At 39.1% G+C, this 15549-nt stretch overlaps 2 protein-coding genes across 5 annotated transcripts in view; one reads left to right on the top strand and one right to left on the bottom strand.

Moving 5' to 3' along the window:
• Window positions 1-15549, bottom strand: part of LOC306856321 (uncharacterized protein) — a 1000538-nt gene that overhangs the window by 667572 nt on the left and 317417 nt on the right. The window lies entirely within an intron of this gene.
• LOC306845880 (uncharacterized protein) lies at window positions 322-14323 on the top strand. 4 transcript variants are annotated; one of them, XM_079378876.1, is made up of 4 exons: window positions 322-401; window positions 1669-1806; window positions 3315-3548; window positions 10392-12548. In XM_079378876.1, exons 3-4 carry the CDS (start codon window positions 3491-3493, stop codon window positions 12179-12181), a joined length of 1848 nt encoding a protein of 615 aa, XP_079235002.1. In that variant the 5' UTR covers window positions 322-401; window positions 1669-1806; window positions 3315-3490; the 3' UTR covers window positions 12182-12548. The 4 variants fall into 4 exon arrangements, with proteins under 4 accessions (XP_079235002.1, XP_079235003.1, XP_079235005.1 ...); XM_079378878.1 differs by having other exon boundaries at window positions 390-512; XM_079378877.1 differs by lacking the exon at window positions 1669-1806 and having other exon boundaries at window positions 355-401; window positions 10392-14323.

Here is a 15549-nt window from a genome sequence, read left to right as displayed (position 1 = left end):
GTAATTAAATGTCATACGTGTGGAAAGGGTTTCAGAGACAGGAATCAGCTTAAGAATCACATTAAGAGGCTTTTCATGTGCAATCAAAGACTTGCATAAACAAATCGATCTTTGAGGTTCACACTAGACAGAAAGCCTCGATCGATTCATCTCCCCCACAGATACATCTGAAATGTCATTGTGAAAGTTCTCAATACAAATATAAACAATTTGTTAGAAAACTAAATCTGACTTTTCCATTTCTGACAATTCATGCATTACATGCGTCCCATTTGGAAGCTACTAACACTACCCCAATTCACAGGAGCAGCGTGTGAACAGGACTTTTATTTTGGCGCGGTGGTGTGACGTCATAAGCACGCGCCGCGCTCCTGCATCTGTTGAGACTGGACGGAAAAAAGGTTTGTGTTTAAAGCGTCTCTCACTTAAACTCCGTTCAATCAACTCGAAAGTTGTACAAGCGATGGGAAATGACTTGTTTATTATTGACGCATTATCTAAGATACACGAAGGTAATGTTTGTGAGTAAATGAGTAACGCAGAAGTAGCATCATAAACCGAGCCGTTTCTCATGACAACGCTGATTATTACGGCATTTTAGGGCTGGCATTTCTTATAAAAACTATTAATCATATTCTCAGCGTTAACACGAATTATCTTCAACCTGCTGAAATATTTCCCTTCTGGTAACAGTATGTTTAAAGTACAGTTTTACAGTAATTTGACTGATAACCATGCTGCATGTGTGCATTTATACTGAATATTTTTAGACTATTGTTTTTCATACAAGTAGGCTATATAAAAACCATAGTTATATTTTTACCATGGTATTGAGGTGCTGGGCTATATGTGGTTTTAATTGTGTTTATCATGATTTAAATGTGTGCTACTATGGGAGACCAATGCTTAAAAAAACAAAAAAAAACTTGCTACAATTATTACAGATTTTGATAATGAACAAAACTAACTCATAACTCAAGCCACAATCAAATGTGCATTTCTAAGAGACAAAAAAGTGATATTATTATTAATATTATTATTAATAATAACAGGCAACCCAAACCTGTTTCTTGATTTGACTCATCATTACTCATTAGAACATGCAGAAACTAAGAAATACATTTTTCTATTTAGATATAAGGAAAATTAATGGTCTGGTTTCTACAACTTTCACTTTGGAGCAAAAATCTGGCTTGAAACTTGAACAAATAAAGATTTTACATTTATCGTGACTAGAGAGCGACCGATATATCGATTTACCGATATTTTTCCCGATATCTAAGCATTTTTCCATAATCGGATATCGGTTTTGTAATATCGGATTCACTGATAAACAGTGAGATCAGTGGGAAGAATGAGTCTAGAGCCCTGCGTGAAAGACTGCTAATTCTTAAAACATTTTTTGTTAAGATGACTGAAAGGAGGTAAATCCAAAGTATGGACTTGCTTCACGCAGTCATTTATTTACGTTATAACGGTAAATAAATATCGGTTCTGCATATCGGTTATCGGGCACATAAACTCGCGAACAATCGGTATCGGTTATAAAAAATCAATATCGGTCGATCACTAGGCTGAGGCTCATCAATATTAACAGCGGCTGAAAACACTCTTTATTTCATGTCAATAGTTCTGTTCTCACCTCATTTATTATGCTGATGTCTTCAGATCTCCTGTAATTTGCCACTTCAAGCTCATTTCATTGGTGTCAGCAGACTGAGGGGATTTGTTTAGGCCGGAGACTGTGGTGGCGCGATCCAGCTCGGGTGGTTCTGCTAGGCAGTCGCCAAGAAGTTCAGACAGCAGGTTAGACACGTACCCCCTAGTGTTCTTTCCTTCAGTGCCCTGGTAAACCTACAATTAATATATTTTGGTGCTTCAAGCGAGATATAAGATCTTCTATGCAAGGTTATTTTCGTAAACTAAAACTAAGACGAAAACGATTGATGAAAAAACTATTTCGTAAACTGAAATTAAATAAAAATATCAAAATATTTAAAAAACTAAAACGAAATGAAACATCTTGTGATCACTGCCAAACTTTCCAACAAATAAATATGCATAGGCTAAATCACATCATACACACGCTTATAATTCTTCATAAATAAAGAAAATAACATATTCAAATGTGAGCCTTTAAATAGGCCTACGATTGCCGTTATTATTGAATTTCATTAGTCCCACACAGTTATGATTTATGCGCGGATGTTCATGGAAAAGTGTGCAAGACGCGACACTTACAGTATCATGATTAAATAAGAAAAAAGACACAATCAAATTAGGCTACGTTTATTTTCATGTTAAATATCTCAACACACCATTAGATATGACATTAAGCCCAACTTGTGTAGATGTATGTAGTAAAAAAGGCTTGCTTCCTTTGGTGTATATTTGTATACTTTTACCATCTATCAATCTCCGCATGAAAAAATAAGAACAAAAATATTAGTGAAACTAAAAAAAACTCGCTGATCGTAGCTGCCTGTTTTGTTAGGGTCGCACCAAACGATTCAGTTGAAGACCGGATTGGTTCCAGAGAGCTATTTAGAAGTGCAACAGATCCCCCTGACAGTCATGTCTTTTCTGAATTTTTCAAGCTCTTTAACAACAGATTCGATCGTAAGCTGCGAGGATGCATGTTGAGTTTGAGCCGCCTGTTCTCGTAGACATGCTCGTAATTCAAAATTGCGAAGGCATGGGTTTTCACAAATAGAAAGATAGATGTAATGCCTTTGATGTGCTGATAAAATAAGGTGTATTCTGAAAAGATTACATGTAATAACATGGAGCGTAGACACTGTGCATCTCACCTCCGCATTACCAAACCGGAAGTCCTCCCAAGGGTTTCTACTCTGTTTCTGTCACCAATGGAGAAAACAAAAATGGGTTTACAGCAACAACAAAAAAACTTTTCAGGCATATTTAGAAGAAGAATCATTTGATGACATGTTCAAACACCTGCGTTTAAGGATCAGAGTGCAGCCCAAAAATACTCATTAATTGCCCATTTAAATCTCTGTACCTTGATACTATCCTTCAAAGCACTAGCTTTTATTTATCAGCAAGAACTTTGTAATCATTTAAAATAGCCTAATAAAATTAAGTATGATCTTTTTTTTTGTATTCAGTATTTTATTAAGAACAGTTCAGAATAACTATAACTAATGACTAAAGAATAACTATACACACATTTGCACTTGCATATGAAAATATATCACTTTGGTCAATTTAATTTGTTCCAGACACTAAAATTTGACATCTGGTCTTTGACCCTATAAAAACAAACTCGGTAAGTGATATATTTTTTATTTTAGCAGATCAGCTCCTCCCACACTGGAACTCATCATCAGTGAAGCTCCTCCCATCCGCAGTGAAGCTCCTCCCATCAGCAGTGAAGCTCCTCCCACTGTGGTTCAGTAATAAATGCTGGAAGATTCCCATCAGTTCAGAAGTGAAGAGCTGAAATCTGATTAAAGAGGACAGAGAGAAGATGAGCGATCCAGAGCCCTGCAGAATCAAACACACTGAAGATACTCAACAACAAACAGGTTGCTCTTTCTTTATTCTTCATTCATGATGCTGAAGAACATTCATGTTAGAAAGATTCAAGCACTTCATCACATTTAGATAAAGAGCTCAATTATGAAATGGATGGAGTTTCAGCAGATATTTAGTATGTTGGATACAACATTGTATGTTTTGTTATATTTTATAAGCAATAAGCAACATATCAAGTAAATGGACTTTCCAGACTGTCTGACAGGGTTGTAAGAATAATTTAACATTCTGGGGTCTGAGGCGAGTTTGGGGCCCTTGACATGCCCATCAGGGGATATTTGTGCTTGTTTCAGCTACTTATAACATAATATTGACCAACATGTATTTTTTTGTATTCAGCACAAACTGAGCTACAATAATACATGACCAAGATGGATGTACATATGAACGGCGCGAGCCACGAGGGGCCGGGATTGCATTAGAGATAATGAGTTAGACGGGAAAGACTGAACACCGTATTACATACGGATTACTTCATCACAGAATGTTTGTTTTTGATAAGACTTACTTTATAGAAAGCTTGAAGTGTTTACTTTCAAATAGAGTGAACTCCCCATGTTTCTTTGAGTATTTGCTGAGTTAGTTCATTTTAGTTACTTGTTTCAAAAAGCAGTTCGTGGAGATGGAGAAGACAAAGAGCGCACCCAGTTTTTCTTTTTTTTTCCAAAACCACAAAGTTTTGTTGTAATCAGGAGTGTACACAAAAAAGTAGACACTTAACAGTTTCGATTGATGTATAACACTTATTTGTGTGACCAAAATCAGTATTTCTGGTAAGAAAAAAGATGAGCTTGTCTCGCCGGTGAGACAGCCGACCCCAGAGGGATAAAGGGATAGTTCACCCATAAATGAAAATTCTGTCATCATTTACCCACCCTCAGGTTGCTCCAAACCTGTATACATTTCTTTATTCTGCTGAACACAAAGGAAGATACTTGGAAGCTAAACAGATATTGCCCCTCCATTGACTATTATAGTATTTATTTTTCCTGCTATGGAAATAAATGGGGAGCGAGATCTGTTTGGTCCCTTTAACTTAACATTAGATGATTGATAGTACTCACTACAACAAAATTTAATTTGCATTTATTCATTTAGCAGATGCTTTTATCCAAAGCGACTTGCAATTGTGGAATACAATATGCGATACATTATAAAGAGGCAAACAGACACATGAAGTGCTTATAATACAAAGTTCCAGGCATTGTTCCAAGCAAATGCTAGCTAGACAGGGAGATGATAAAGAAAAAGAGCAAAGTAAATGAAAGAGAGTAAAGTTTTTTTTGTTTTTGTTTTTTTTAAGATGAAGTCAAGTGATGACGGAAGAGATGAGTGTTCAATTGTTGCTTGAAAATTGTCAGGGATTCAGCATTCCGGATAGGGGTGGGAAGTTCATTCCACCAGCCAGGAACGGTGAATGAAAACGTTCTGGAAAGTGATTTTGTGCCTCTCTGTAATGGCATCACGAGGCATCGTTCACTCGCAGATCTCAGTTTTCTGGACGTTATGTAGATTGTCATAAGTGAGTGGAAGTAGGAGGGTGCTGAGCCAGTGGCTGTTCTATATGCAAGCATCAGTGTCTTGAACTTGATGCGAGCTGCAACCGGGAGCCACTGCAGGGAGATAAAGAGAGGTGTGATGTGGGCCCTTTTGGGCTCGCTGAAGACAAGTCGTGCCGCTGCATTCTGAATCATCTGTAAAGGTTTGATTGCACGTGATGGAAGTCCAGCTAGAAGAGCATTGCAGTAGTCCAGTCTAGAAATGACACGGGCCTGGACAAGAAGTTGTGCAGCATGCTGTGTAAGGAAGGGCCTGATCTTTCTAATGTTGTGCAATGCAAACCTCAGAATGCAGCGGCACGACTGATCTTCAACGAGCCCAAAAGAGCGCATGTTACACCTCTCTTCATCTCCTTGCACTGGCTACCAGTGGCAGCTCGCATCAAGTTCAAGACACTGATGCTTGCATACAGAACGACCACAGGCTCAGCACCCTCCTACTTCCACTCACTATTACGAACCTACATCCCCTCCAGAAGTCTGAGATCTGCTAGTGAGCGACGCCTTGTGGTACCATCACAGAGAGGCTCAAAATCACTCTCCAGAGCATTCTCGTTCACCATTCCTGGCTGCTGGAATAATCTTCCCACCCCTATCCGGAACGCTGGATCCCTGTCAATCTTCAAGCAACAACTGAAAACTCATCTCTTTCGGCAGTACTTGTCTTCATCCTAAACTCAAAAAAAAAAACTTTCCCTCTATCCTTCTCTCCCTCCCTTACTAGCTTGTACTTATTTGAACAATGACTGAGACTTGGTGTTTTGAGCACTTCCTCTGTCTGATTGCCTCTTCAAGATGAATCGCTTTTTGTATTCCCCAATTGTAAGTCGCTTTGGATAAAAGCGTCTGCCAAATGACTAAATGTAAACCTGCAAGATCGAGCAGTTTTTGCAATGTGGTCTTTGAAAGTCAGCTGGTCATCGAAAATTACACCAAGATTTCTGACTGAACTTGGAGTAATTGTTGATGAACCTATCTGGATGGTAAAAGCATGCTGTAGAGTTGGGGTGGCAGGGAAGACAAGAAGCTCAGACGTGGCCAGGTTGAGCTGTAGGTGATCTTCTTTCATCCATGCCGAGATGTCCGCCAGGCAGCCTGAGTACAGCTACCGTTGGATCATCAGGTCGAAATGAGAGAGAGAGCTGTGTGTCATCAGCATAGCAATGATAGAAGAAACCATGTGCTTGTATGATGGAACACAGTGATGTAGTGTTCGTGTACCCAGGGCACCCTGAAAGACCTACCATTGAGATGGGATTCAAACCAGCGAAGTGGAATCCCTGTGATGCCCAGTGATGAGAGGGTGGACAGGAGGATCTGATTATTAACAGTGTCAAAAGCAGCAGATAGATCCAACAGAATGAGAACTGATGACTTTGAAACCTTGCGGATTGCTAAAGCTGATTCCGTGACTGAGAGTAGCACAGTCTCAGTTGAATGTCCACATCTGAAACCTGATTGCTTAGCATCCAGTAGGTTATTCTTTGACACAAATGAGGATAACTGGTTGAAAACAACTCGTTCAAGCGTTTTCACTATAAATGGAAAGAAACTATCTGTAAGTGAAGTGTTTAATGTAGGTTTTTTGAGCAGTGGGGTTACCCGAGCCTGCTTGAATGCAGTTGGGAAGATCTGTGAGGAGAGATGTGTCTGAGTGCTGGTAAGAGTGTAGGAGAGATAGCTTTGAGAAGGTGTGAGGGGATTGGGTCGAGAGGACGTGTTGTAGGATGGCTGGAGAGGAGAAGTTTGGATACTTCTGCCTCAGTGAGGGACAGAAAGAGAAGAGGGGAGTTTTAGCAGTAGATGTGGTTGGTTTGAGTTCCTGCGTGTGTGGAGCTGAGAACTAGCTGCTGATTGAAAGTCATTGGCTGTTAAGGAGGTGGTGGGGGACAGAGGAGAGAGCTGAATGTTTTGAAGAGATTGCGCGTGTCTGATGCGCTGTTGATCTTGTTGTGGAAGTGTGAAGCCTTGGCAGTGTGAACTTCAGCAGAGAAAGAAGAAAGCAGAGACTGATAGATACTCAGGTCTGACGGATCTTTTGATTTGTGCCATTTTCTCTCAGCTGCCCTCAGTTTGGAGCGATGTTCACGAAGAACATCAGATAACCAGGGGTTAGAAGGGGCAGCACGAGCTGGCCTGGAGGAGAGAGGATATTGTCTAAACGAAGTTAAAGTGGAGCACAAAGTGTCAGTTGCAGCGTTCACATCTAGAGATGAGAAATGGGTAGGTGAGGGAAGAGACAAGGACACTACAGGGGAAAGATGTGAGGGTGAAAGTGAATGAAGGTTTCGTCTAAAGGTAACTGGTAGAGGTGTTGGTGGCTCGGAGGTAGCAAGATGTAGGTTAAATGTAATGAAGTAGTGGTCAGAGGTGTGTAGGGGTTTTACCAAAATGTTGACTGCAACACAATTGCGTGTGTAAATGAAGTCCAGTTGGCTGCCAGATTTGTGCTTGTGGTGGTAAAGGGGTGGTCACAGTCACACTGCACTTTTCGTTCCATTGACTTCCATTCATACGCGTGCGAATGCGTCAGACCGGAAACGCAAGCCTGTGCGAAAAAGTTTTGCTTTTCGCTGTGTTCCAAAGTTCAAACTTGGTGAACTCTGGCCTGCGAATACGTGAACAGCAGATCAATACGTCACAGCATGACCTCGTATCTGAATTAAAAGAACAAATTTAAAACTGCAGCACTGCAGGCGAGTGGAGTACATTGTATGTTTTGTGTTGAATTAAAGTTTTTGCACAGCGTGATGTCATATCACGACCATTGCAGCATGCAAAACGATTTTGCATGCTCAAAGTCTAGTGTGAAGACTTTGGCATTTTAAGTCTAATGATGCTAGGAGTGAATGGAAATTTGCAGCATAAGGTTTGTTCAAATGAATGTTGAAGTCACCAAAGACTATAAGTGGACTATCATCCTCGGGGAATGAGGACAACAGGCCATCCAGCTCTTCTAGGAAGGTGCCCAATTGGCCAGGAGGGTGATAAATGACTACAACATGTTTTACTGGAGCTGTCACAGTAATAGCATGAGATTCCAATGAGTAATTATTGCATAGGGGCGTGTAGGTTGAGTGTTTCCATTTGTTGGAAATGAGACCAGTACCTCCACCCCTCCTAACCTGACGGGAGGTGTGAGAGAAGAAGTTGTTAGAAAGAGCAGCAGGGGTTGCTGAGTCTTCTGGATGAGTCCAGGTCTCGGTCAAGCCCAAGAGGCTGAGTGCAGTTTGGGAAGCAATAGCAATAGGTTAAAGTCGTGCAGGAAAAAGTTTCAGGTCTTTACACTCGTATGTCTTCACACAAGGAGGCTGAACGCTAGAGCTGAGACGCTTAGTTCGCAGACACTTCTGCACCAGTAAACTACGCTCATCTACATAGCAATCTTATTGAGTGGGAACAGCTGTCCACGCCTTTCTAATAATCACAGCAAAGCCTATAGCACGCGAATGGCTTCAGATTGAAACTAAGTGCGGTTCAGTTTGCCAGAGCTTAATCGCAATTTTAACAGGTAGCAAACAGGCTTTTTGTAATTTGTAATTACAGCCAACGGCAACAAGCACAATTAGCCCAAACGTTTCCAATAAAACAAGCAGGAAACAAATCACTTCTAACAACTAGCAGATATTTACTCTAACAGACAGAAAAATTGTATTAAGCAAAAACACTACGAGCTCTTGCTGCCTCTGCAGTCAGTAAGCTTATCCTTTTTTATATAATTTGTAGGAGTGTAACGATACACCAGTGGCACGGTTCGGTTTGGTTCACGGTTTTGGAGCCACGGTTTGGTTTGCTGTGGGGGTAGGGTTCATGTCATCTTACCAGCAATGCTAAAGAACAATAGATTCACTTAACTCAAAGAAAACGTTAAGTCAAGTTATTGTTATTATTATTAACTTTGGCTTCACATTTTTAGTGCAGTCAGCATACCGGAGTAAACAAAAATGAAATAAATACCTCCAATGTAGACTAGTCAGAATAAAACATTTCTCTCTTTAGTGCAGCCAGCTTAACAGAGTAAACTAAAATTAAATAAATAAACTCCAATGTACTCTAGTCAAAAATAAACACTGGCTTGTCCACTCTAAGAAACATTTGGAAGTTCAGTTAAGTTTTAAGTTCTTTTTTCAAAAACAGCATCATGCAGCACATTCTGACTGAAATGCGGTCGCCTCATTCAGGATGTCTAATCGAGTCTTTGCAATTACTTAACATGTAAATCGCTAGGCGCGCCGCTTTCTCCTTTTTTCCAAAGCGCTCGGGCGGTTGCGCTCCGGAGGCGTCTGTCGTTGCTAAGCAACCATCAGCTGCGCTCTCAGTCACAAGGAAATTTCAGCAATGGATTTCCACCACCGACACCCTTGCTGTACCCCATACTTAAAAAAAACGCTGCTGAGGTTTCAAAGTAACGGAAAAGGTTCTTGTCACATGACCTGTGGTGCGCTTGCGGCATTCTGAAAAGTTGAGATGTTTTTATCTCGATGCGGCACGGACGCGCCTGGAAAAAACGAGCGCGTCGCTACCATTATGAGCGCGCATACAGCGCGTCTACATTTGAAATAACGAACTTGAGCGTGCAAAAGACGCGATATGTGAACGGGCCCCTAAGAGAGTTTTGTGAAACAGTTACGACAGATTGTGTGTGCATTGTCTACGACACAAATTCCATTCCTGTACTCCACTGGAAAACCAAAGTGTTCCCACACAGGAGACTTAAATGTGTCCGGGATCTGCAGTTTCAGTACTATGTGAAGCAGCCGTCCTGCATATACTAGCAACCGAGTGTGACGCTCACTCCCAAGTCACGTGAAATGACATGCACTTGGAAAACAGTAACTTTAGAATATAATATTTAGAACAAAATTAAAAAGCTCTTATTAGTCGTTACTAATACAATTTAATCAAATGTAAGCAAAGAAAAATTAGTTTAAATTAATAGTTAGTTAGAGATAAGTGCCATTAACCTCAACAATGGGCAGCAGGGGGCGTGAGAGTACCGCGGTACACGACGAGAGAACCGCGATTCGTATCGTGGGTGGTGTATCGCGATCTTTCGGTTTGTGATATCGTTACACCCCTAATAATTTGTGCCTAAAATCTTTTTGAAAACAATAACTGACATGTCAATGTACCTCATTCATACAATTCATAAAAACACACCAGAATGATTGTTTTACAGCAGCTGTCTTTTTTCTGCTATTACATCAGGACTCACTTTCATATTTCACTCTTTGAATATTGGTTTATTTAAAGTGATTTTTTTATTTATTTCAGAGCCGATGGAAGAGAGCGAGGAGAGTGAAGAACTGAGTGAAGTAGAGGAGGAGCATCATGACAAACCTGGAGAAAAACCTTTGAGTCTCTCAAAGACTAAAAAGACATTTTTAAAGAAAAGAAAAGCCAATAAATCTATCACCTGCACTCAGTGTGGAAAGAGTTTCCCATGCAAATCAATTCTTGAGCGTCACATGAGAGTTCATACTGGAGAGAAACCGTTCACATGTGATCAGTGTGGAAATCAGTTCAAAGAAAAAGGACAACTTAACAAACACATGAAAATCCACACTGGAGAAAAGCCGTTTACATGTGATCAGTGCGGGAAGAGTTTCACATACAAACAAAGTCTTAGGCGTCACATGAGAGTTCACACTGGAGAGAAACCGTTCACATGCGACCAATGTAGAAAGAGCTTTACACGACCAGCACGTCTTACAGAACACATGAGGATCCACACCGGAGAAAAGCCACATGCGTGTGATCAGTGTGGGAAGAGTTTCACAAACAAACATAATCTTAGTATTCACATGATGACCCACACTGGAGTGAAGCCGTTCGCATGTGATCAGTGCGGGAAGAGTTTCACAAACAAACATAATCTTAGCATTCACATGATGACCCACACTGGAGTGAAGCCGTTCGCGTGTGATCAGTGTGGAAAGAGATTCTCACACAAAGTTAGTCTTGAGGGTCACATGAGTGTTCACACTGGAGTGAAGCTGTTCATGTGTGACCAATGTGGAAAGAGCTTCACGCAACCAGCACACCTTAAAGGACACATGAAAGTTCACACTGGAGAAAAGCCATTCAAGTGTGATCGGTGTGGGAAGAGTTTCACACACAAAGATTATCTTAAAGATCACATGAGGATCCACACCGGTGAGAGGCCATTCACATGTGATCAGTGTGGGAAGAGTTTCACACAATCAGCAAGCCTTAAAGAACACATGAGGATCCACACCGGAGAAAAGCCATTCAAGTGTGATCAGTGCGGCAAGACATTTAGTCGGTCATCAAACCTGAAGAAACACCTGACAGTTCATACGAAGGAGAAGCCACATTCCTGCTCTGAATGTGGAAAGAGTTTTTCACAGATTCAAAGTTTACTTAAACATCAGAAAACTCATACTGGTGTGAGAGAGTACTTGTGCTTTGAGTGTGACAAGACTTTTACTTCAGCGAGACAGTTAAAACTGCACCAGAGGATCCACACTGGAGAGAAACCTTACAAGTGTTCACACTGTGACAAGGCATTCAGTCAGTCAGGATCTCTGAAAACACATGAGAAGATCCACAGCAGAGAGAAACCTTACAAGTGTTCACACTGTGACAAGGCATTCAGTCGGTCAGGACATCTGAAAAAACATGAGAAGATCCACACTGGAGAGAAACCTTACAAGTGTTCACACTGTGACAAGACATTCAGTCGGTCAGGATCTCTGAAAACACATGAGAAGATCCACACTGGAGAGAAACCTTACAAGTGTTCACACTGTGACAAGACATTCAGTCAGTCAGGATCTCTGAAAACACATGAGAGGATCCACACTGGAGAGAAACCTTACAAGTGTTCACACTGTGACAAGGCATTCAGTCGGTCAGGACATCTGAAAAAACATGAGAAGATCCACGGCAGAGAGAAGCCGCACACGTGTGATCAGTGCGGAAAGAGTTTCACTTTTAAAAGTCACCTGAAGATGCACATGAGGATCCATGCAGTGGAGGAACCACGCACTGATGTTCATAAGTCTTTATCGCAGATCTTCAGTGATTTAATGGCTTGTTAAAATCTCATTAAAAATCCTCATGAATTGAACTAATATTTTGTCTAGAGCTTCGTAAAATGATCTTCTATTATATGCTTTGTAAGGTTAATGTACATCCAGCCTGTTACTTAGGTTTTAATCCATTTCAATGTACAAAACAGTTGATCTGTAATGCTATTCTACGAGAAGAGATCTACCTGATCTACCATGACACATAAGGAAATGTGTGACACAGATATTACAAAACCATATAAATAATGTCTTTCTTTGATACAAGTCAGGGGTATTCAATTAAAGTTCAAGGAGGTCCGGTCTCGTCCCTGCGGAGGTCTGGACCAAAATAAATTATTTCTGGGCCATTCTACAGAATTGGTCCAAAGCCAGAGTTGGAAACGTCTTACAATTTTTTTTGGAAAAATATATTTATGTATGCATATTGTATAATACCCAAGGTACACATTTCTAGTAATTGTGCAGTTAATTATCACTGTATTTTCAGAAAGTTTTGGAATATTTGTCCTCTCCACAAATTAGTCCCTACTGAGACACAGTAATATTAATTTAATTAGAAGGGTTATATTGACCTTGTTATATTGATTGATACTTCTACAATGTAAATATATATTTGTGCTATTTTATATAAATTTAAAAAATCTGGTAAATCAAATTATATTTTTAACAATATTTCAAGTGTAATTTGACAATTGTTGTATTTTGAATCCAATTTTTCTTTGAAATCAGTATGATCAACTTTTTGCCTTTTACAAAGTTAAGGATTCATTAGTTGGAATCAGCGGTTGCGTTACACTTTAATATTTAAATTCCGTCATAATCTATTATTACAAGTTATTTTAATTTTGATATTTAATTATAACAACACATTTGAAGAATTTCAGTCAGGTTTCAGGCCTCACCATAGCACAGAAACTGCACTTGTTAAAATTACAAATGACTTGCTTCTTGCTTCAGACCAAGGCTGCATCTCATTGCTAGTATTACTTGATCTTAGTGCTGCGTTTGACACTATAGACCATGATATACTCATAGATCGATTACAAAACTATACTGGTATTCAAGGACAGGCTTTAAGATGGTTTAGATCCTACCTGTCCGATCGCTACCACTTTGTTCATTTAAATGGGGAGTCATCTCAATTATCACCAGTAAAGTATGGAGTACCACAAGGATCTGTCCTAGGTCCTCTGCTATTTTCAATATAAATGTTGCCTCTTGGTAATATTATTAGAAAATACAGGATTAGTTTTCATTGTTATGCTGATGATACTCAACTATATATCTCAACAAGACCAGATGAAATTTCTCAACTATCTAAGCTAATAGATTGTGTAAAAAATGTAAAAGATTGGATGACCAATAATTTCCTCCTATTAAATTCAGATAAGATAAGTAAGATATTACTTATTGGACCAAAAAACAGTACACAGAATCTCTTGGATTACAATTTGCAACTAGACGGATGCACTGTTACGTCCTCTAAAGTCAAAAATCTGGGTGTTATATTAGACAGCAACTTGTCCTTTGAAGATCATATTTCCCATGTTACAAAAACAGCATTCAAGTCTGGATCCAACCCTTAAATGATCTGAGATGACCGAACACCTGAGAAAAGATGATGCCAACCCCCTGATGCCGATGCTCAGACAACATACAGAATTACCAAATTTTGCCATAAGTTAAACATATTAAGATTCTGCAATATATAAATATATTGTGGAAACTGAAATTCCTGTAGAGCGGCTTTGCAACGATTTGTATCGTAAAAAGCGCTCTACAAATACACTTGAATTTAATTTAATTCTATTTTTGCTTCTAACCTACAGGACAAGCATATGGGTTTATGGATTTTTATTTATGATGAGAACATGAACTGACTGCATAATTATTGTAATGTTAAACACAGTGACATCAAAATATGCTAGGGTTGGGTAAAAAAAAGATTTCTCAATTTTAATATATTCTGATTTTTATGATCCACTATCGATTATTAAATCCAAATCCATGCTGTTTTCAGTTGATGAATTAACAGTACAGATGTTACTTTTGATGTGAAACAAACCCTGCGTCCCAATGTGCATACTATCTTTGACACCCATGGCTTTTCTATCTTTGCTTAATTTTTGTTAAATAAATAATGACACGGTGTGATATGTCATGTAAGGTTTTATTTTCCAAATTTTAAGACCTGACAAGGACCAGATACATTTCTATGATGTTCTGATAACCATGGAATTCAATAGGGTGTCCTAACTTTTTCACATTTTTCTGCATATATAAGCTTCATGGCACAGTTTTTTAAATATCTGAAAGTACACTTAGCATCAGTCAAGCATTATAATATGATATTATGATAATTTAGCATTAACCATTAGTAATTAGAATAACCATGTATGAATGCATATTTGTCAGGCGGACTGAACTTAGGACTGGTGGTGGTTGATTTGAGACATTGTCATGTAGTGTTTCTACAGAAAAGGGGGAAAAAAACTAAAAACAATACTGATAGGATAACAAAACTACTACAAAATCTACTTCTAATAACAATTAAAACACACTAAGGATTAATAAGCTGCTGGGTTCATGAATATTAATCAGGTTGTGTGCGTTCGCTCAAACTGATTTGCTGAAATCAAAACAGGGACAATAATATGTGAGCGCCGGCCAATCAGGTTGTTGTTTGCGCATTAGTCCCGCCTACTACCAGAGAACCCGGCAGTTCTTAAAAGCTGAAGACTTCCAAAGGAACTCCGTTATTTTGACAGGAAAATACAACAAAGAATATCGTTTACATGTAGCGCGTCAATTCTGCATCTTATTTAAACTATGGTTTTTGTAGTAAAATCATAGTAACTACATAATAAACCATGGTTTAACTACGGTTTTTGTATTAAAACCATAGTAACTATAAAATTAACCATGGTTTTTGTAGTAAAACTGTAGTAATTGCAAAATGAACTATGGTTTACCACAGCATTTGCAGTAGCACCATTACAAAATAACCCATGGTTTTTCTACAGTATTAAATACAGATTTAGTTATTTCTTACTCTTAAAAAATAGGGCTCAATAAAAAAAAATCATAATTAATTGGATTACAGCAAACATCCCCAGTGAAATTCACATCTGAGTCCTCAAGCAGTCAACAGAATACCAATATAGATATTTGGTAATGTCAATGAAATAATAAATAAACCATACTCTTATTATATGAAGTGAAGATGTTTTATGCTGTTCTGAAATTTGGTTTTAATTTTAGTGTGTGTTTACTTGTTTTGGTAACGAGCAAATCTTACCCACTCCATCTTTCTCCGCTCCAGTGGGTGTCTCTCAGGCAGACCATCATGGAGACGGCTGGAGTGCTCATCCACCCGT

The sequence above is a fragment of the Barbus barbus genome (assembly GCF_936440315.1).
Source record: "Barbus barbus genome assembly, chromosome: 3".
NCBI lineage: Eukaryota > Metazoa > Chordata > Actinopteri > Cypriniformes > Cyprinidae > Barbus > Barbus barbus.
This window is presented reverse-complemented; position numbering and strand designations above follow the sequence as displayed.